The sequence below is a fragment of the Recurvomyces mirabilis genome (assembly GCF_035927965.1).
Source record: "Recurvomyces mirabilis strain CCFEE 5264 chromosome Unknown scaffold_1, whole genome shotgun sequence".
Classification (NCBI taxonomy): Eukaryota; Fungi; Ascomycota; class Dothideomycetes; order Mycosphaerellales; family Teratosphaeriaceae; genus Recurvomyces; species Recurvomyces mirabilis.
The window spans coordinates 88,614-107,812 of NW_027041935.1; the positions used below are offsets into that span (position 1 = coordinate 88,614).

At 52.9% G+C, this 19,199-nt stretch overlaps 8 protein-coding genes and 1 non-coding gene across 9 annotated transcripts; 6 read left to right on the top strand and 3 right to left on the bottom strand.

The window, feature by feature from the left end:
* Positions 1 to 225: 225 nt before the first annotated feature.
* Positions 226 to 3,251, top strand: LTS14_000039 (uncharacterized protein; the record flags this gene model as incomplete). Its single annotated transcript, XM_064832754.1, has 3 exons — positions 226 to 231; positions 794 to 3,090; positions 3,161 to 3,251. 3 exons carry the CDS (start codon positions 226 to 228, stop codon positions 3,249 to 3,251), a joined length of 2,394 nt encoding a protein of 797 aa, XP_064699023.1.
* A 721-nt stretch (positions 3,252 to 3,972) lies between these two features.
* SSU1_1 (Plasma membrane sulfite pump involved in sulfite metabolism) lies at positions 3,973 to 5,303 on the top strand (the record flags this gene model as incomplete). The annotated part of the gene is made up of 3 exons (XM_064832755.1): positions 3,973 to 4,053; positions 4,104 to 4,152; positions 4,213 to 5,303. 3 exons carry the CDS (start codon positions 3,973 to 3,975, stop codon positions 5,301 to 5,303), a joined length of 1,221 nt encoding a protein of 406 aa, XP_064699024.1.
* A 541-nt stretch (positions 5,304 to 5,844) lies between these two features.
* On the top strand, positions 5,845 to 7,734 carry LTS14_000041 (uncharacterized protein; the record flags this gene model as incomplete). The annotated part of the gene is made up of 1 exon (XM_064832756.1): positions 5,845 to 7,734. One exon carries the CDS (start codon positions 5,845 to 5,847, stop codon positions 7,732 to 7,734), a length of 1,890 nt encoding a protein of 629 aa, XP_064699025.1.
* A 201-nt stretch (positions 7,735 to 7,935) lies between these two features.
* On the bottom strand, positions 7,936 to 10,306 carry LTS14_000042 (uncharacterized protein; the record flags this gene model as incomplete). Its single annotated transcript, XM_064832757.1, has 2 exons — positions 7,936 to 9,903; positions 10,268 to 10,306. 2 exons carry the CDS (start codon positions 10,304 to 10,306, stop codon positions 7,936 to 7,938), a joined length of 2,007 nt encoding a protein of 668 aa, XP_064699026.1.
* A 52-nt stretch (positions 10,307 to 10,358) lies between these two features.
* Positions 10,359 to 11,326, bottom strand: PRE6 (Proteasome subunit alpha type-4; the record flags this gene model as incomplete). The annotated part of the gene is made up of 3 exons (XM_064832758.1): positions 10,359 to 10,725; positions 10,790 to 11,222; positions 11,281 to 11,326. 3 exons carry the CDS (start codon positions 11,324 to 11,326, stop codon positions 10,359 to 10,361), a joined length of 846 nt encoding a protein of 281 aa, XP_064699027.1.
* Positions 11,327 to 11,690: 364 nt separating this feature from the next.
* Positions 11,691 to 13,520, top strand: DLD2 (D-lactate ferricytochrome c oxidoreductase; the record flags this gene model as incomplete). Its single annotated transcript, XM_064832759.1, has 2 exons — positions 11,691 to 13,373; positions 13,488 to 13,520. The coding sequence occupies 2 exons, from the start codon at positions 11,691 to 11,693 to the stop codon at positions 13,518 to 13,520; spliced, it is 1,716 nt and encodes a 571-aa protein (XP_064699028.1).
* Positions 13,521 to 14,226: 706 nt separating this feature from the next.
* Positions 14,227 to 14,317, top strand: LTS14_000045. Its single transcript has one exon. It is a non-coding gene; the product is annotated as a tRNA-Met (tRNA).
* Positions 14,318 to 14,883: 566 nt separating this feature from the next.
* Positions 14,884 to 15,332, bottom strand: LTS14_000046 (uncharacterized protein; the record flags this gene model as incomplete). Its single annotated transcript, XM_064832760.1, has 2 exons — positions 14,884 to 15,081; positions 15,132 to 15,332. The coding sequence occupies 2 exons, from the start codon at positions 15,330 to 15,332 to the stop codon at positions 14,884 to 14,886; spliced, it is 399 nt and encodes a 132-aa protein (XP_064699029.1).
* A 2,826-nt stretch (positions 15,333 to 18,158) lies between these two features.
* On the top strand, positions 18,159 to 19,181 carry LTS14_000047 (uncharacterized protein; the record flags this gene model as incomplete). The annotated part of the gene is made up of 1 exon (XM_064832761.1): positions 18,159 to 19,181. One exon carries the CDS (start codon positions 18,159 to 18,161, stop codon positions 19,179 to 19,181), a length of 1,023 nt encoding a protein of 340 aa, XP_064699030.1.
* Between the last annotated feature and the right edge of the window lie 18 nt (positions 19,182 to 19,199).

Here is a 19,199-nt window from a genome sequence, read left to right on the forward strand (position 1 = left end):
GTGTGTTTGTACATTTAGTTGGTGTTGCTAGATGTACGTTTACCAAACTCGACGCCCAGCTGTGCTCGCATGAACGTACCGTATCTGAGACGGTCTGGCAGGTAGGTGTATGTGCTTATCGTCCCCGCAAATGTCGACACTAGTGTTTGGTGACGAACATCATACTGTACACTATCTCGTCTGCAAGATCTTGCCCAAAAGCCACTACACAATAGACCTACACAAATGATTGTAAGTTTTAGCAAACGATCGACATTGACGGCAGTTACGACGAAGAGGGCGTCCTGTTCCTAGCAAATGCGAAACAAATCGAGGCAAGCAAGGACACCCAAGCTTGCTGCATAATCAGGGTTTAGCGTATCGGCATTACGCAGGTTTACAGTAGAGCTCTGACTAGGGTATCACCTGCTTGTGCCGCTGATCATCCAGAGCCAGCTACTGACACCTGCTGCTGCTACCACTTCTGATCTGCGATAACACCTGCTCTGTCTGTCAAAAGGCTGCTGACATTTGATCGACAGTATTGAACACCTACTTCAGCTCGTACAAGCATATCACGACAATAGCCCGATTCCGAGCCAATCAAGCACAGCATAGTCGCCTGACTAATAACCAATCTATCCGTCTCCGGCAGGCTGTCAGTAACCGACTGTACATACGTCAGCAGGCATTCACCAACTTCTCGAGATCCAACATTCCACGGTATCGGGATACCACACCGATCACAACACACACACATACGTACCCTGGTTATCCCGAGCAAGGCGGCGGTCGCCTCAGGCAGATGTCGTAGGGCACAACCAAGCCTGACGACGTTTGCTCGCTCACCAACAACAACCCTACGGCTTTCGAGCTGGAGGACGATCGATCCACTCCCACCTCCCCTATCATTACCGCCGGCCCAACCACAACCTCCACCTACAGTCCCCCTCCAGCATCAGATTCTCCAGCACAACCCCACACCAACACATCTACCGAGGTCCACCACTCTACTATCGTTGAAGAAGCCAGCGGAGCATCTGAACGACCACGGAAGCGACGGAGGAGTTCTCCTGATCCGGAGCGAGTGGCAGTCCCAGCATCAGGGAGCGGGAGTGCAAGCAGCGGCACTCAGCGACGGAAAGCGAAACGTCCTCGGGCTCGAGACTCCACCACGGACGACCCCACAGAGCCGAGCATGCGACTCGACCATACCCACGAACACCGAGCACGTCAATCGACCAACGGCTCCTCCGCCAACGGGGGCTCCTCGCCCCACTCCCACACGAATGGCTCGGGCAAGAGCAGCAACAGCGAGTCGAACGGCTACCACAACAACGGTCATGCGGAGGGAGCATCGGCGGTGATTAGACATCAGCCGCACGATGGGACGCCGTTTCACGGTCATGATAGGGAGGAAGTCAGCCGGATACTATTGCAGAGTCTGAGCGATTTGGGGTATCATGGCGCGGCGAAGCAATTGAGTGGGGAGAGTGGGTATGAGCTTGAGATACCTAGCGTGGCGGCTTTCAGGTCGGCGGTTCTGGGAGGGGAGTGGGAGGAGGCGGAAGCAGTATTGTTTGGGAGTAGTGGGGGTGATGAAGGTGCGGAGGGTGACGGTGGCGGAGTGATGTTGGGTAATGGACATAGTGTGGCGGAGTGGAAGAGGAGTAGAGAGTTGGTTCCGAGTCGGAATGGACATGCACGACGTGGTCTTCCGTTGGCGGAAAGTGCAGACACGACGTTCATGCGATTCATGCTCCGGCAGCAGAAGTACCTGGAATTGCTGGAGAATAGAGATCTCAATGCTGCATTATCAGTACTTCGGACTGAGCTCACGCCACTGAAAAGGGATATCGCACGATTACATGCGCTATCCAGTCTGGTCATGTGCCAGAGCCCTGATGACCTTCGAAGACAGGCAGAGTGGGATGGAGCAGAAGGCGAGAGCCGGAATTTACTACTCTCTGATTTATCGAGGTATATTGCACCATCAGTCATGATCCCAGAGCATCGACTAGCGACGCTGTTCACGGCTGTCCAGGAGGAGCAGATAATGAATTGCCGATACCACAACACAACCGCACAGCCAAGCCTCTACCAGGATCACGAATGTCCGGCGGATGACTTTCCACTGGAGACCTACCTGGAGCTCCGGAATCACACAGATGAAGTCTGGCACCTTGAGTTCAGCCATGATGGCTCGATGCTCGCGACAGCAGGCAAGGATGGCATCGTATGCGTTTACGACACAGAGACCTTTTCCCTACGGCACGAGATACAAGAACATAATCGCAACAACCACCCTACCGACTCAACCAAGGGTGTGTGCTACGTCGCCTTCAGCCCAAACGACGAATATCTCATCTCCTGCTCACAGAACAACGACTTCGTGGTCATATCAACTCGAGACGGCAGAAGAGTAGCACATGCAGATCACTTCGACTACCCCGTCACGACCGCAGCCTGGCTCCCAGACTCGGAAACTTTCGTCATCGGCACACAGGGATCCCAGCGACCACTCGGTCTGTACAGTGTCCCTGGAGCCAACGCCACGAGTTCTAGCGGCGGCATGCGGAATAATGAAATCCATAGCTGGCGAGATCCGCCGTGGGATGTCAGTCAGAAGGAGAATCGAAATAGTTTCCGCATCTCGGATTGTGCTGTTAGTGCCGATGGCTCGCGGATGGCGGCTACGACTCTTGATCATGGGATTATGGTTTTTGATCTGCGGTCACGAACTAAGATCGCCGAATGGAGTTTGGAGGACAAATTGACGTCTATTCACTTCTCGGCTGATGGCACACAACTCCTCGTTTCCATGAACGGTGGTCGGGTCTTAGCTTTGGATTCTGTGACGGGGGACACGATCATGCGGTATGAAGGTGCTCAGCAAGATAAATTCGTGATACGGAGTTCGTATGGTGGCGCGGGAGAGAACTTCGTGATCTCGGGCTCTGAGGACTCGAGGGTGCTAGTTTGGCGACGGCAGACGGGCTGCTTGGTCGCTTCGCTCGAGGCGCATATTGGTGGGACTGTCAACGCGGTTGCGTGGAGTCCGACTAACCATGGCATATTTGCTTCTGCTGGTGATGATCGGAGGGTCAGGATGTGAGTTCTACCTCCATCCCTCCATTCTTTCCTTTCAGAAACGATTTTGCTGACTTCTAACTTACGATAGATGGGCCAGCGCGACTTTCCTCCGCTCCGATGCCGCAGACGCGGGAGCCTCCCGATCTAGTCTGGGGAGTTATGGCCAGCGGTTTCGATAATATCAAGAAACGCGGAAACCTGGCCATGGGTTCTGGAGAGACGGCAGGCCCGTTTTTAAGTATGTGCGTGCGCGGTATGGTGCTACACCGGAGAGCCAGGACACGGTCTCGGAGTCACCTGAGTATCATGGCGATACTCCAGAGGGCGGGCAAGAGATGTCACCGCCACCTGTGCCTTGGAGGTAGGTGTCCGATATATTCTGGGGGATATGGAGCTGCCTGGAATCCTTCACTGGCTAAGATCGCGTCCTGTGGCGATGGACTGTGGATCAGTATGATTTTCTCCAGAGTACGGGACGGGTGTGATAGTTGCTACCCGCTTTTTCGTATAGATCTGATGCAGCGATAACTCATCTGCATCTCTTGGCACATCATCACCAATACTCTGATCAGATTCTTGACTTCTCATATTTACTACATTGCACGCGACACGCGACTGGTTTGTGTTCCCGGAGAAGTAGATGCCACGGTTAATACCACTTTCGGCACTGAATCATGACTTGCCGGTAATTCTTCACGCGGGACCACCGGGTCCAGGCGCTAATATGAATACCATTACCTCACGATGAACTTAATTGAGACATGACGTTGATCATCAATGATCTGTGACCATGGCATCTCTATCCCGTGTGTATGAGTTCGGCTATCGCTTGATGGCCTGCTCGTCTTGCGGCGGCGGTTTTGGACACTCTTATTCATAGTTGAGAGGGTATTCATAGTAATGGGTGAACAAGATGTGGAAGGACAAGGCGGCCAGCGCATTGCCGCGTGGCGGGTGGCATTGAAGTCGTTTACATCGCAGGTCAGCTGCGGATATGGATTGCTAGGTAGAACATACTGACATCCCAACAGTGGTTCCTCGTACCGCAAGGCACTGGCATCCTGTCCATCATTCTACACAGTGAGCTTTTCCCAGCCTGATATTAATCTGAATACAGCAACCTGACCGAAGATTCTCTAGATCTCCACTACCACTTCCATGGCCTCAACATCATCAGTCAAATCCTTTGGGTCATCACGTTCATCACGCTAATCTTCTTCGTCTGTATCTATCTGGTCCGCATCGCACTCTACCCGCGCCATGTCTTCACTATCCTCTCGACCGACCCGCAGGAAACGGCATGCTTGTCTTCCATTAGCATCGCCTTCACCACCATCTACGCCATGATAGCGCTAAACCTGCTGTCTTGGAGCTTGACTTGGGGCATGGTGGCATATGTCATGTTCTGGATCAATGTTGTGCTTACCGCCGTCACGACCATCGGTATCCCATACATACTCACGTACGTGGAGGGCCCGGGTATCGATGGCGTGGCACCTAGCGTCTTCCTACCTCTGATCTCGAGTCTGACGCTCGCGGCGGGAGGTGGTGTGGTGTGTCGATATGGAGAGCTTGGAGCCAATCTACAGGTCCCGGTCATTATTCTATCTTACATCTTCCTGGGGATGGCACTGCCGACCTCAATCGCTTTTGATGGAGTCTTCATGGCCAGGCTGTTCGATGGAGCATACCCGCCTCAGCAAAAGGTTTATCAGATCATGATCCTGTGCGGTCCACCGGGACAAGCCAGTTTTGCTCTCCAGGTCTTGGGCAATGTTGTGCAGAGAGGTGCCTTTGCGTCATACGACACTTCGAGCTTTATCGGGCCGTCTGGTGCTTCTACGATTGCAACGACGAGCGAGTTTCTTGGTCTATTATACTGGGGCTTCGGCACATTCTGGTGGGCTTTCGCCTGCCTTGCAATCTTGCATTACACCATCATAGCGCCTAAGACTCTGTTTAAATGGGATCAGAGTCTGGCATCCTGGAGTCTTGTCTTCCCATGGGGTGTCTACACGAACGCGGCGGTGCAATTGGGCGTTGTGCTGAACAGCCGCGCCTTCTGGGTGTGGTCGACAGTGCTGGCACTTATATTGGTCATCTTGTGGTTAGGCAATGCTTTCGCGAGCTGTTTCGGCGTTGTCACTGGAAAAGTACTGGGATTGGATAAGGGATGGGGTGGCAAGTACTATACCAGTAGCGCGGAGGAGGAGAAAGAAGCACAAAGTTAGGATGATGGGAGTCTGGGGCAGGAAGACAAGGAGAAGGAGGGCGAGGAGCAGCAGCAGTCTCAGCAGAACGGTAGTAGAGCAAGGCAAAGATGAGTCTACTTATGTTATGTTATACGATACCCGTAGGCACAGGGATTTCAACGCAATGTCTCGTGTATTGGACGGTGGCGCAGCCTGCAATGCTCAGTCATCTTGTAGTCGTGTAACGAATTTCGTTTCATCTTCATCCACAACAAAGTTGTATATGCTGGGCACGACATCTCTTACAGGCACGATACCACAAGTAGAACCTGTATACCCGCAATGCTCTACCATTCCATCAACATGCAATCCTTGCACACGCTATGTGCTAGCGACAAGCAGTGGTCTGGAGCTACAGACGCCTCGGTGCCTGCAACGCATGTTGCGGCTGAATCCTTTGGCCCCAACGACACAACCATATGTACAACAATAACTTCGACCACGACATGATGGCTTTGGAGATCTATTTGAGAATTTGCTCGAGGGTCTGAAGACGACCTTCATTACGACTGAGCCCATGATGGACATCGCTCTGAATGCCCTGAATCCGATGCGAAGGACACCCTTCACAAGACTACCGAGCACAGGTCCTCCGCACGATGGCCACCATGTCGAAGCAGATTCGGTGCCCATCCAAAGAGAGCACGTCATAGGACAGAATGACGATCTGGAGCCAAAAGGTCTGGGCATGGAGGATTCGAAAGCTGTATGGCATCCATTAGATATGATGGCCCTATTGCTCTCTCTGCTATGTTGCGCCGCTGCTGTGCTAGTCATTCAAAGCGACGCTATCGCCTGGAGGCTGGGGACTAAGCAACAATTGACAGCAGTCGGATTGATGATCTCGATCATGAATCTGTGTCTCGGTTATGTCGCACCTCTGGTATGGGTACAGTGGGAGATCCGACACGGCCAGTCTACATTGCAGAATCTGGATGGTCTGCTAAGAAAGACTGGCTTTGGACCACAGATGGAACTCGGCTGGATGACGGTACTCTTCGCTTTCACATTTCTACCTCTTGGCCTCTCCTTGGCCTACAAGCAGTTCTTCAATGGTGGCGCTAGTACAGTTCTCATCGGGGAGAAGTCAACGACATGGGGCATGTATCCGCCTCCGGGGCTGACAGCATCATCGGGCCTGGTGGGCACAACGCTGATGTATAACGCTACATTACCGTTTCTCCAAACAACATGGAATTGGCACGTCGATCAGACTCCAAGCTTCCCGGCAGCTTTCGGGTACAATGCTTTAGTCTTGGGTCAGACCGCCACTGCCATGCTGGACACGCCCAAATCCAGCACAATCAAATCATGGCAGAAAGACCTCGACCTGGGCGAGACAAGGAATGTGACTGCGAACGTCTATGGTTTATTGGCCCAGTACAACGACACCGTTGACACACATCGAGACGAAACCTTCTACAGGACCTCAACCAATGCGCAGGTTGGTTCCCAATTCTGGAAGACCTACGCGAACACCTCGAGACTGGTGACAGTGGATACTTTTGCTGGCTGGGTGGTGGGGATGCTGGGCAACTGGGACGTACTCTCCAACAAAGACCAATCCTGGCTCTTCCTAGGCGTCTGTCCAACACCTAAAGGCGGCACTCCAGACAACCTGACCACCTTCATCCCCTACGCCAACATGTACTCACTCAGTCGGGTGCCTTGTCAAGGGACATGGAGTATCAGCAGCGGATCCTTCGAGCTAGTAGACGGGACATGCTACTCCGACCAGCACCCAGCACCCCACGATCCGGTCTACACCGCCGCCTATCAATACGTCCTCACCAATAATCAACTAGACATTGGACAGTGGTACGTCGGCATGACCTATGAACCCCTAGCCCGCTTCGCCAACGGCCACAACGCCACGGACCAAACACGTTGGGCTGGAGCGACTTTTTCAACTGTGGCGGCGAGTATGCTGTGGAGTCGTATAGTCACGAATAATGGTCCGGGATACGGGACTAATAGGACGTACAAGTATCATGTCGAGGACTCTGATCCGAGTAGAGATACTACGATCACGCTTGAGCAGGCTGGGATGCGGTACAAACGGCCCACGGTCATGACTTCGCAGCGTTTGACGTTGCACAAAGGGTGGGCGTTGTTCTTTATTTGTGCGATCCAGCCGGCTATTATCATGGTCCTGATTGTTGTCAGTCGAGTCATGTATAGTACTCCCGTTGACAGGCGCTTCGGATTAGTTGCTTTACTGGCCGGCAGTGATGTGGGGGAGAGTAATGTGCTGAGGGGAGCTGCTTTCTCTGGTACGTTGAGGGAGAGAGTCAGGATAGGTGTACAGGTCGAGGAGATCGGGGTGCAGAGGGCGAGGGTAAGATATGTGCTTGGTGATGGAACGGTATCGAATCGTGCTGGTATCCGGCCGAAGTGGCTGTATGAGTGACCATTACATGACAGAGATGCTAGAGACGGTGTTGTACACCATCCACGATTACGATGCAATGCCATGATATACTTCAGCCATGCGATACCAGAACTCAGCCAAGCCATGTTTCCAGACCAAGCGAATCTAGCGCTGCCATTTACCTCTATCCTGCCACTCGTTCAACCCGTTCCCTCTCGCCAGCCTGCTACACGCCGGAGCTCAAGACAACCCATCCCCAAGAAGCTCGAAGTCAGAGTCGCACTGCGACACAATCTCGAAGTCCTCGGAGTCCTCAGAGCCCTCGCCATCGATACTGTCCTGGCCCAAAGCACCAAGGCCTTCGCTTGGGGTGGCCTGCTCCTCTTCATCACCCTCCTCCCCCAGACGGAGCGCAGCCTTTACCTCCATGACGTCCGCCTTGATATTAGTGATGTCATCATCATACACTGCCACATTGTCGACCAAGAAGTTGTGCGAGGCACGGTCATCCTGCATCATGTTGCGCAATTGCTCGAGAGAGCATTTGCTCGACTCCAGCTCCAGTTTGAGCTTGGCCTGGATGTTACGGCTCCTCTGCTCGACGTCCTCGGAACGGGCCTGTACATCTTTCTTGAACAGCGAACAGTCATCGCGGAGGTCCTTGATCATGCATTCGTTGCGCACCAAGTAAGCGTCCTGTCTCTCAAATACATTCAGGGCCTCGTTGTCCTGGCCTGCCATCTGCTTGCTCAAGTCCTCGAAATGTTTGCGGGTCTTGTCTTTGTCGGTGTAAATCTTGGCCTCGAGCTTGTCGACCTTGGCGGCAAGCGACCTCTCCAGATCCTGCATGTCGGCGATTCGATCATGATGGTCGGTCTGTACCAGTTCGAAGAGGGTGTCGAGCTTCTTACGAACACCTGCCGTTGAATCACGGTCAATGCGTAAGTCTTCGATTGTGTCCCTGACGGGCTGCTTGATCGAGTCGACTTCTTGTTGCAGGACCCCCTTGAAGGCCTCATACACTTCCTGACTGGTGGGCTCGTAATCGGCGTGAGCGGCCAACAGTTCGGCACACAAGGTTTTAACGTCACTTAGAGCCTTCTGGATCTTTTCGGGAGCCGAAAGCTGCTGCTTGACTTGTTCGAGCTCCGAACGCAACTCATCCACAGTCTCGGTCAGAGTAGCGACCAGTTCTTTGTCATTCTCTTCGTCGTCGCGCAGACACAACATCTCGTCTTTAGCCTCCTTTGTTGCATCCTTCCAACCGTCAATACATTCCTTCAACTTGGCATTGGCCGCCTTGAAGTGTTCGGCGACTGTTCCGGCCAGTCTCTCACTGCCAAAGTTGACGACACTGTCGATGATACTCTCGACAGCAGTCTTGTGCACGTAGTCCATCAAGGCCTCATTGCGGTCGCGAGCATGCTCAAGCTTCGAATCGATGATGATACCACGCTCCGCAATCGTCTTGGTCAAATCCTTGTTCGCGGCCTCGAGTGTATTGATACGGCGTAGGAGAGCAGCAGGATCAGCCGCCTTGATTGCGTTCGGGATGACGGTATTATGCTCCGCGATAGTCTTGACCATCTCCTTGTTGGCGTGCTCGAGTGAGGTCATGCGACGCATGAGAGCCTCGAAGTTAGCCTGCTTGAGCGCGCTGGCTGTGCTTGGACCAATTGAAACTTTGTCAAGGGCGGTCGTGGTTGAGGACGTGGAGTCATCGAGTTTGGTGGAGATGAGGTCGGTCGCTGTCTTGTCCTTCCTCGAGCTGAGTTTGATCATGGGAGACGGTGGCCTCGTCTGCACGTGAGCTTGTGCCGGACGAAGAAGGTGAGCGGGCGTATGCTGTGCCTCCTCGGGCTGCAACTCCAACGCCATCTCCACCTGCGTCTTCAGCCGCGTGGTCGGTACCAAGTTCGTCGAGCTCTCGTCACATTCGACCTCCATGTCCGCCGATCTGCCGTCCATGATGTTGAGCACGGCGTCGCGGATCTTGTCCCGCTCGAGGTGGGCAACGCGAGGGTAGTTCTGGTTCTTGTGAACGAGATCTGCGAGCCCAGCGGCAGCATGAAGGTCGGAGCAGCTGATATTTGTGCAGACGCCGCTCGGGGCCTTGCAGAGGCGGATCGCACGGTGATCATCCTGGTCGACAGCGGCCACCTTGTACTCCCCAAACGACACGTTCTTGAAGCACTTGCCCACGACATCCTAGCCGAAATACTCGCTTGACCTCGGCATTGTGTCGTGCGTGACACTTCTCACTGCAGCGAGAATGATGTCGAGGGTGGGTATTTCTCTACCAATATCCAGGATCGAAGACGAGCGGAGATCGTGAGAAAGTGTTCTGTCATGCAAGTTGTTCGATCGAAGCTCAAACTCACGAAGGGAAGGAACGCGAAGAAGCTCTGACCAAGATCAGCTGCCGCCTAGCAACGGCCGGTGAAACGAAAAGCCTGCGTGTTACATGCCAGTGATTGGTGAAGCTCAGTCACTGCACCCCCAGGAGTGAAGGCACTGCCAGATCGGACCTGTTTGGGACGTCAATGTATAGTACACGCTTCTACAGACTTACAGCCATTCGCCACATCGCGCCGCTGCTCATGAACGCCATGCTATGATGCTCCCTTCAAACTCCCCCTCACACACTCCACTTTCACACCACATCACTCCGCCGCCCCCTCCCCAGCAGGCCGACTAGCAAGAACCTGCTCCGCCCCCTGCGCACTCGCCGCACTTCCCCCAGCAGCAGCATTTCCACCCCTAGCACCACCCCTCCTTGTACTCGCCTCAGCATCCTTCTCACTATTGATCTTCTCGACAATCTTCTCGATATCCTCCGATTGCAAATACTCGACTTCCTTGCCCGGAGCCATGATGGCGATCTCGATGTTCTTGGCTCCTGTCTGGACGACTTCAAGGAGGGATTTGATGGTGAGTTCGATGGTGGCCGGGCGGTCGAGGGAGGGGGTGTGGTTGCGTTCGAGGAATTCGCGGACGGTTTTGGAGGAGCGGCCGATGGCGTTTGCTTTCCTGTCGTCCATATTAGTAATCCATAGCACACCGATATATATTAGGTTGAATGGATGTTTCTTACCACGCGCTATAAATCCCCGATGGCTCGGTCTGATACAACCTCGCCTCCTCACTCCCCGGATCAAAGCCAACAATCAACGTACTAATCCCAAACGGCCTAACACCACCTGACTGCGTGTACCTCTGCTGTACCCCCGCCACATACTTGGTGATATACTCAATGGTCACCGGATCCTCGACCGTAAGCCGATGACTTTGCGCCTCCAATCGCGCCTTATCGACCAAGATCCTGGCGTCAGCGTTCAGGCCCGCGAAGGCGAGACAGACGTGAGTATCGACCATGCTGATTTTGGACGGGGTGATGCGGGTATCTTGGAGTTTCATCGCGGATCGCTTTTCGCAGCCCAGGACGACGATTTTGGAGCCTTTGACGGCTACGGCGCAGGTGCCGCGTTTGACGGCCTCGAGGGCGTATTCGACTTGGAAGACGTGGCCTAGACACCATCATGATTAGGTTAATGTATATGTGGTGTAGGTGGAGGGGAGTCGTACCATCGGGAGAGAAGACACTCAATGCTCTGTCGTATCCGCTCGCCATGTTTGCTGTTCGGAGCTCACTGGCTCAGGAAGGAGAGGTGTAGTGGTGGTTCAGCTAATTCGTGTGGTTGTTTGGTGGTGTGTGTTGCATTGATTCAGAGTGAGAGCAATGTATTGATCGTGTGTGGTGGTTCGTTTGCTATACTTTCCATCACATGAAGCTCTCCAGGCGTCGTAGAACGCGAAGCTCGACAGACAGCGGAATTCGCTCCGTGTTGCACCCACGAAGAAGCCGAGCTCCCGGGTAAAATGACAGAGAGAGTCTATATGACATTGACGTGGGGTCGACATTGGGTATAGAGCATTACCGGTACATTCCCTTCCTTTCCTTCACCACTGTACATATTGCCCACAGTATCACAGCCATGCCAGTCATACATAGAGCCATCCCAGCACTAAGGCGGCTTCGTCTCTCCAACACAGCGTTCCAGCAGCAGTCTCGTCTCCAACCACGACCAGCACAAGTCCTTCGTCCCGCATCGCAAATAGTCCAGCTTCGGCACCAACACAACAACACCGAAAAGGCCGAAGCATCCACTTCAGCAGGCGGCGCAGATCACTCACCACAAGAACAACCCGATCGACCGCAATCAAAGATCAAATACACCTCTGAATCCTACCCGAACCTCAAACGGGACTCGCGGTTCAAGGAAGTGACGGCAGACGATGTCAAGTTCTTCCGCGGATTGCTGGGAGAAGGGAGTGCAGTCCTCGATGGCGTCACCCAAAAGACAGGCGAGGAGGACTTCGAGGCCTACAATGCCGATTGGATGAGAAAGTACAGAGGCCAGTGTCGACTCGTCCTCAAGCCGGAGACGACGGAGCACGTGAGCAAGATCCTAAAGTATTGCAACGACAACCTCCTCGCCGTCACACCCCAAGGAGGGAATACTGGTCTAGTCGGTGGTAGTGTGCCCGTCTTCGACGAAATCGTCTTAAGCCTGTCAAAACTGAACACCGTCCGCTCCTTCGACGACGTCTCAGGTGTACTAGTAGCAGACGCAGGAGTGATCTTACAGCAAGCGGATGATTACGTAGCCCAACACAACCACATCTTCCCTCTCGATCTCGGCGCGAAAGGAACATGTCAAATTGGGGCGAATGTGGCTACGAACGCGGGTGGGTTGAGATTGTTGAGGTACGGGAGTATGCATGGAAATATCTTGGGCCTGGAAGTTGTGCTGCCCGATGGGACGGTGATGGATGATCTGGGGACCTTGAGGAAGAATAACACGGGATACGATCTAAAACAATTATTCATCGGAGCCGAAGGCACAATCGGCGTGATCACGGCAATATCAATCTTGTGCCCCCAACGATCACCAGCAGTCAACGTGGCATACTTTGGTCTCGAATCCTATGAGAAAGTGCAAGAAGCATTCAAAGAAGCCAAGAAACAACTAAGCGAGATCCTCTCCGCCTTCGAACTCATGGACCACCAATCCCAAGACCTCTACCGCCAAGCCAGCGGCGCCAAACTGCCGCTCGAGAACGATTACCCATTCTACTGCCTCATCGAAACAAGCGGCAGTAATACGGACCACGATAGCGAGAAGTTGAATAATTTCCTCGAGCACGTCATGGGGGAGGAGATTGTGCAGGATGGTGTTGTGGCGCAGGACGAGACTCAGCTTCAATCCCTCTGGGCTTGTCGCGAGGGTATTTCGGAAGCGGGGCAGCATTTCGGTGGCGTGTATAAGTACGACCTTTCCATCCCCCTGGGCCAACTCTACGACCTCGTAATCGAAACTCGGGAACGATTTCAGAAGAACGGATTAATGGGTGACAGTGACGACTTCCCAGTCAAAGAAGTGATCGGGTACGGACACATGGGTGATTCGAATTTGCACTTGAATGTAGCGACACGACGGTATGATAAAGAAGTTGAGAAGGCGATTGAGCCGTGGGTTTATGAGTGGGTGAGTAAGAGGAATGGGAGTATTTCGGCGGAGCATGGGTTGGGGTTGGCGAAGAAGGAGTTTATTGGGTACTCGCGGTCGGAGACGATGATTGCGTTGATGAAGGGGGTCAAGGGGTTGTATGATCCGGTGAGTTGATGCTTCTTTTCATTTTGTTGCGGTGGGAGGGAGAGGTGTTAGGGGGTGTTTCTTGCGGAGCCGGGGTTTCTTTGGTAGTGAGTTTTGCTAACGGTTGGTGAACAGAATGGGATTATGAACCCTTATAAGTATATATGATCGGTCGGCATGGCCTGGCGATGGGACATTCCGCTAAAGCTACGAGGATGGATGTCCTTGGCTCTGGATACCGGATCAACGAACGAAATGCAACATCGGCGCCGCGGAGGCGATGCTGTTATATCGTATGGACTCCGCAATACAGGACCCTTGCAGTGTTAAGCAGGCAATGTGTCGAGTCTTCGTTCGCACAGATTCCGCGATCGAGTCAATCGACTCGTCTTGCGGATTCCCGACGGCCGGACGAATCCAGGACTGTTCTCCTTGGACTTCGGCCAATGGGAATATCGGTTGATAGTACAAGCCGTGCGTGCTTTGTGGAAAGGAGAAGGAATCGGAATGGTGGCAGCTGATGAGGTCTCAGGTAGAATAGGCCACCGACGTTTGTAGAACACAACACACCAGAAGTGATCTGCGCGAGAAGCCCAGGTGCTGAGATATTAGGTAGATAGACATGTACACGGGAACATAGTCGTCGGATCTTCGGTATTGGACGGTTCTTACTCGGATGCTACACTGAGACCGCGCAAGATGCACCGCTCGTATCTTTTCAATGTGTCATACAGTAGAAGATATACAAGAGGTCAGGTTGATCGAAGTCATTATTAGGTTGGCACGTTGAGGCGGAGAGTTCAGTCTCGCTTTTACCTCGGCTCAAACACTTTGCGGTACATAATTGATGATGGCTTTCCCGCACTCCATCAACAGCTGCTTGGCGCAGCGGAAGCGCGCCGGGCTCATAAAATGGTCTACCATTAGTAACCCGGAGGTCCTTGGATCGAAACCAAGAGCAGCTAATTCTTTTGGCTATTTCTGCGTCCTTCTGGCGATCAACTCGACGTAGACATTGTCCTTTTCTAAGTCATGGAATATTCGAGAGATCGTGGATCGAAAGTTTTTTTGCGCTTGCTCCAACTCCCGATGAGAGCGGGAAATTTATGTTCGAATCTCACGCGATGTCTTCTGGCATCGCTTGATGCCCTTGTGTAATGTTTGCTGAACGTCGACCAGTTCATGGGTTCGACATGGTCGGCAAATTTGGAAGTTGGAAACGTCTCATTTTTGTCATTCGATTCCTTGATTCCGTTCAGCAGATACTTCTCAGTAGCCGTTTATACCTACAGAATGAGGCCAGATTCGGGATGGTTCCTAGACTGTGCCGAGCAAGAGCGACGAGTTCCCGCGAGGATGTGGTGTATTCACCGAGCCGACAGATCCTCTGGCAAGCCACGACCTCTATCATTGAGCCCCGGTTGAATCCTTCCAAGGATGATTCCGTCTATGTCAGGGTCTGACAGCTAGCATGATAGAAGATCGATAAGTCGGCTCAAAGGCGAGTAGATGAAATCACAGATGACACATTTCACAGCCGGTCGTCCTGTCCAGAGAAGCCCATAGCTTTCCGCCACCAAGGAAGTAGACCGGCAGCATCCATCCTAGCAGCGTAGTCCTTGACAGATTCGATCTCATATAATATACCTCGAGCATCTGTAACTCCGGATGCGTCTTCTGACACAGGAGCGGGCTTGGAGGCGAGATGGTAGTCCTTGTATCGGAGTTTCTGGACGTTGTAAGCATTGACTGTCGTCAAACTGCAAGTTCTTCACTTACCTGGACGACAGCTACCCAGCTCTCTACTCCAGCCTGCGATCCTTGCACATACATGATACCAGGACACCCACCACTTCGTAGCAAAGCGAAGACATTATGCGTTGTAGCCGCTTGTTTGAGCTTAGCCACTTTCTTGCGAGAGGTGATGTGGTGTGTTCTGATCAGGGCATTCCAGAGCGCTCCGGTCGTTTTTGACGACATCCAGCTTCATCAGATCAATAGCTCAGGCGAACTTTGATGTAAGGATGATGGAAGTACAATGTACACCTGTTGCCATCTTGGGCACTTCCCCACACTTCTGTGTAGTCCGTGCGAGTGCCATTGGCTCGGCCAGCATGCTTTGATCTTACAGTACAGTATCATTATTACAACGGATACATAGCGAGAAAGGGAGATCCCTCGCATACTGGGCATGCCAATTCTTATCGGAGGTCTGGTGAGGTAGAAGCGGAGCACATAGGTCTCAGCAACAGTGTTAGATCATTGCTACAATATTCTAGCATACCTTGTGCCTCATTTCTCTCCATGTCCATGTCTTAAGCTCTCGATGCTACTTTATGATCGATCTTCTGAGCCCATAGACGCTTACATTCATGCCTTCCCGCACATACTAGTTCATGGCTGTCCTTAACTGCCAACTTAGCAGCTCTTTCTTCGCTGTGGACCGACCATCGCTGCCTTCAAAAACGGAGACGATAGCTCCTCCTCAGCAGCTCCTCTGCAGCAACTGTGCCTGCCACTTCCAAATATTCATACTCTGTCCTGTTCATTGCGGCCACTGTCATCGTTCCGTGGTCTTCCGGGAGCTTTGTGTTCTTCACGGCCTGCTCGCTTCTGTGTTGGGTGGGTCGTACTGCAGTCGGCCATCGTAACATCCCTCGAAATCGTACTTGATCTTGTCGTGCGTTCTGCTCAGGGGTGAGTCTTTCTTGTTCATTCGAGCGTGACTTCTTCGGGACTACCTGTTTCGTGTGATGTGTACTCTACTGTTAGTGTTGTTCTCTCCCATGTTGTCACATACCTCGTCCACGTGTTTACACGAACTTTTCCTCTTCCTCTTCTCCTTCTTGTTGATTCCACCTCACGCCATACGCGCCACGCCGCACCCTCCTCCCACCTCGACCTCAGAACATCAGTACCTCATCGGCCGACCAAAATGGTCATCCACTCTGGTCCTGCTCAAGAGAATTTTCGTCATCATTGGTCTCGCCGTCAGTCTTTCTCAAACTAGTTGCCACTGTTCTCCAATCTAGTCATCACCACGGACCACCGTAACGAAGCCTCGAAGGATGGCCACCCAGCCACCTTCACAACATACCGACTTCGCCGAGAGTCCCAGAAGAAGCAGTGCACGGCCAGCTCGGTCCAAGGCAGGTGAAACCCAATGATGCGACAACCTGCACTTCATAGTTTTCTGATTTCCAATGTTGAGAAACGCGGATATTCACAATCATACCCAATGTCTGAGGGATGTGGCCCCCTGGCTCAGCTAAGCTGACGGGTCCTTGTGCTGTTCTTCTAGGTCTCTCAGCCAGTCGACTTCCTCTCGTTCGCCGTCGAACATTAAAGCCATCTCCACCAGTCGGCGATCAAAACGCGACTGGCAGATTCCTGAACCAGCTCCAGACCACGTTGGGTGTGAGGTCCAGGAGCAGCAATCGGCCGCGATACTCCAGGTCGACCGCCCGGTGCAATCACCACAGCCAGCTGAGTCCAAGGCAGGTGAACCATCAATGATGCAGTCTCCCACGGGAGCCAAACGAACAATTCTCTGATGAAGGAATTCAAGATGAAGAGATTTGATAACAAGACTGAGATGGACGTGCCCCCTAGCTCAGCTCAGCTGACCGTGGCCTTGCTTTCTTCTAGATGTCGACGTGGTGCAGTACCCTCGATTGACTGCCGCCTATCCTCAACCACACCATCCCACGAAGATCGGCTTGCTCGGCGGCAAACCAGAATCCGCGCAGAAGACGGGCTGAGAGACTTGGCAGTGAAGGTAGCGGTGACTGAGTGAGTGCCGATAGGTGATCGGTGCAGATACTGCGGGCGGTCTTAGCCTGACTGCGAGGCGTGCTAGCAGAAGCAGAAAATGGTGTTGAGCATTTGTACCTCTCTGAAAATAGTTGAACGCTTGTCATCAAACCTTACAGTAATAAGCATATATCGTACTGCTTGGTTCGTGCCCGAACCATAACAGCGCGCCTGTCTCAATTTCATCAATGTATATGTCAGCTTTGTGCTCATCGGCACGCTGGTAACCGTGTTATTGCAAGCACCTGGTACAGTCAATACAGTCAAGGCCGTTACCTGACTCGCCACTCGAAACCTGCCTTTGATTCGCGATCCATACTTCCCTGCGTCGTAGACATCGCACGAATGCCAGTGTGGTGTCACATCACCAGAATAGGACGCCTACATGATGGTGCATCAGCAACCCTTCGATCGTGGACGCCTTGTGTCGTCTCCTTGGCCCCTAGCAAAGCCATGGTGAATTGAAGATCGTGCAGACATTGTCGTGCGTGGACGCAATCGAGCACGACTTCTCTCTTGTCTGCACAGACTGTATGCTACTATACATATCTTCCCGCGAAATCGTACCGGGCATGATAGGAAGTGGTTGTCCAAGCGCGATCGGATGTCCCTTGCCGCTTGCCGAATCCGCATCCGCACGATTAGCGAGATCGTGATGACGTAGGGGATCTCTCTCGGCAAGCTCGGGATCGCAACGCGTATTCGTTCTCTGTCTTTTCAGCCTTCGCTCGCTCATCAGGCCTACCACACCAAATATGCACGCCTCATAGAGTAGTGCAGTGACAGTCGAGGTGCGCCGCGTTGCCTGGAAAGTATAAGGGAAGATGTCACCAAGGTAGGCAATGCGTCTCATATCTCGAACCTTATGACACACCTCGTACTGTACTGTATCGCCTTTGCCTCGACTCCTTTGTTCTTTTGTTGACGCTCTGCTGTTTGTTCTCCGTTGGATATTTCAGAGCTGTCGCAGCTGACTGCCAAGACTCCTTCGCAATGGCACCTCTGCAAAAGGATGAGACGCTCGAGGAGAGGTTACGACCAACAATCAAAGTCACCAAGCATACCGACCGATCGATGTACATGTTTGTCCTCCAACACATCCTCAAACCACTAAACAGATTCATCATCAAACCCGCCAAGCCCACACCATCTGGCTCGCAGCCTCTCGATCCTCACAAGAAAGCACTAAAACGATGTAACATCACCCAACGACAAACTGAGGGCATTTACATCTACGACATGACACCTCTCCAGCCCACCCTGTCAGGCTCAATTTCACAGGAGAAGATCCAGCCTCGCCACAAACGCATCTACTACTTCGCTGGCGGTGGTTGGCAAATGCCTGCTAGTAGCGAACACTGGGTCCTCTGCGCCGAACTCGCCAACGCCGTACCCAACACAACTGTCTCCATGGTCGCCTACCCTCTCGCACCCAACAGTGCTGCCCCCGATGCAATCCCGATGCTTATGAAATGGTACCACACGGCCCTCCGAGAAGCAGAAGAGGCAGGTGAAACGGTCGTGTTAGCGGGCGACTCAGCAGGTGGTAATATCATCCTCTGTCTCACCTTGGCGGCACTATACGAGGACGTCAACCAGGCGAGGTGTCCGACCGCACTGATGTGCATCTCCCCGAGCACGGATCTGAGAAGGCACAACCCTGATATCAAAGTCATCGAGAAACACGACCCCATCCTCCGCATACCTTTCATCAACATGACGGCACGAACCTGGCGAGGTGAATGGGACCCTTGCGATGTCAGGGTCTCACCGCTGTACGCTGATGTGGCGCCCTTGGCTAAGAGGAATGTTTTGGTGCATGGGGTGGTTGGACGGTATGATATTCTGGGTCCGGATGCCGTGTTGTTTAGGGAAAAGTGCAACCAGGCGGGCGTGCATGGCGAGTGGTTGGATTGGGAGAAGCAGATGCATGTCTTCCCGCTGACTTGGAGTTTCAAGCTGCCGGAGGGTGTGGCGAGTAAGGAGTGGATGGTTGATGTGTTGAGGAGGACGTGATTACGACTATTGATCTCT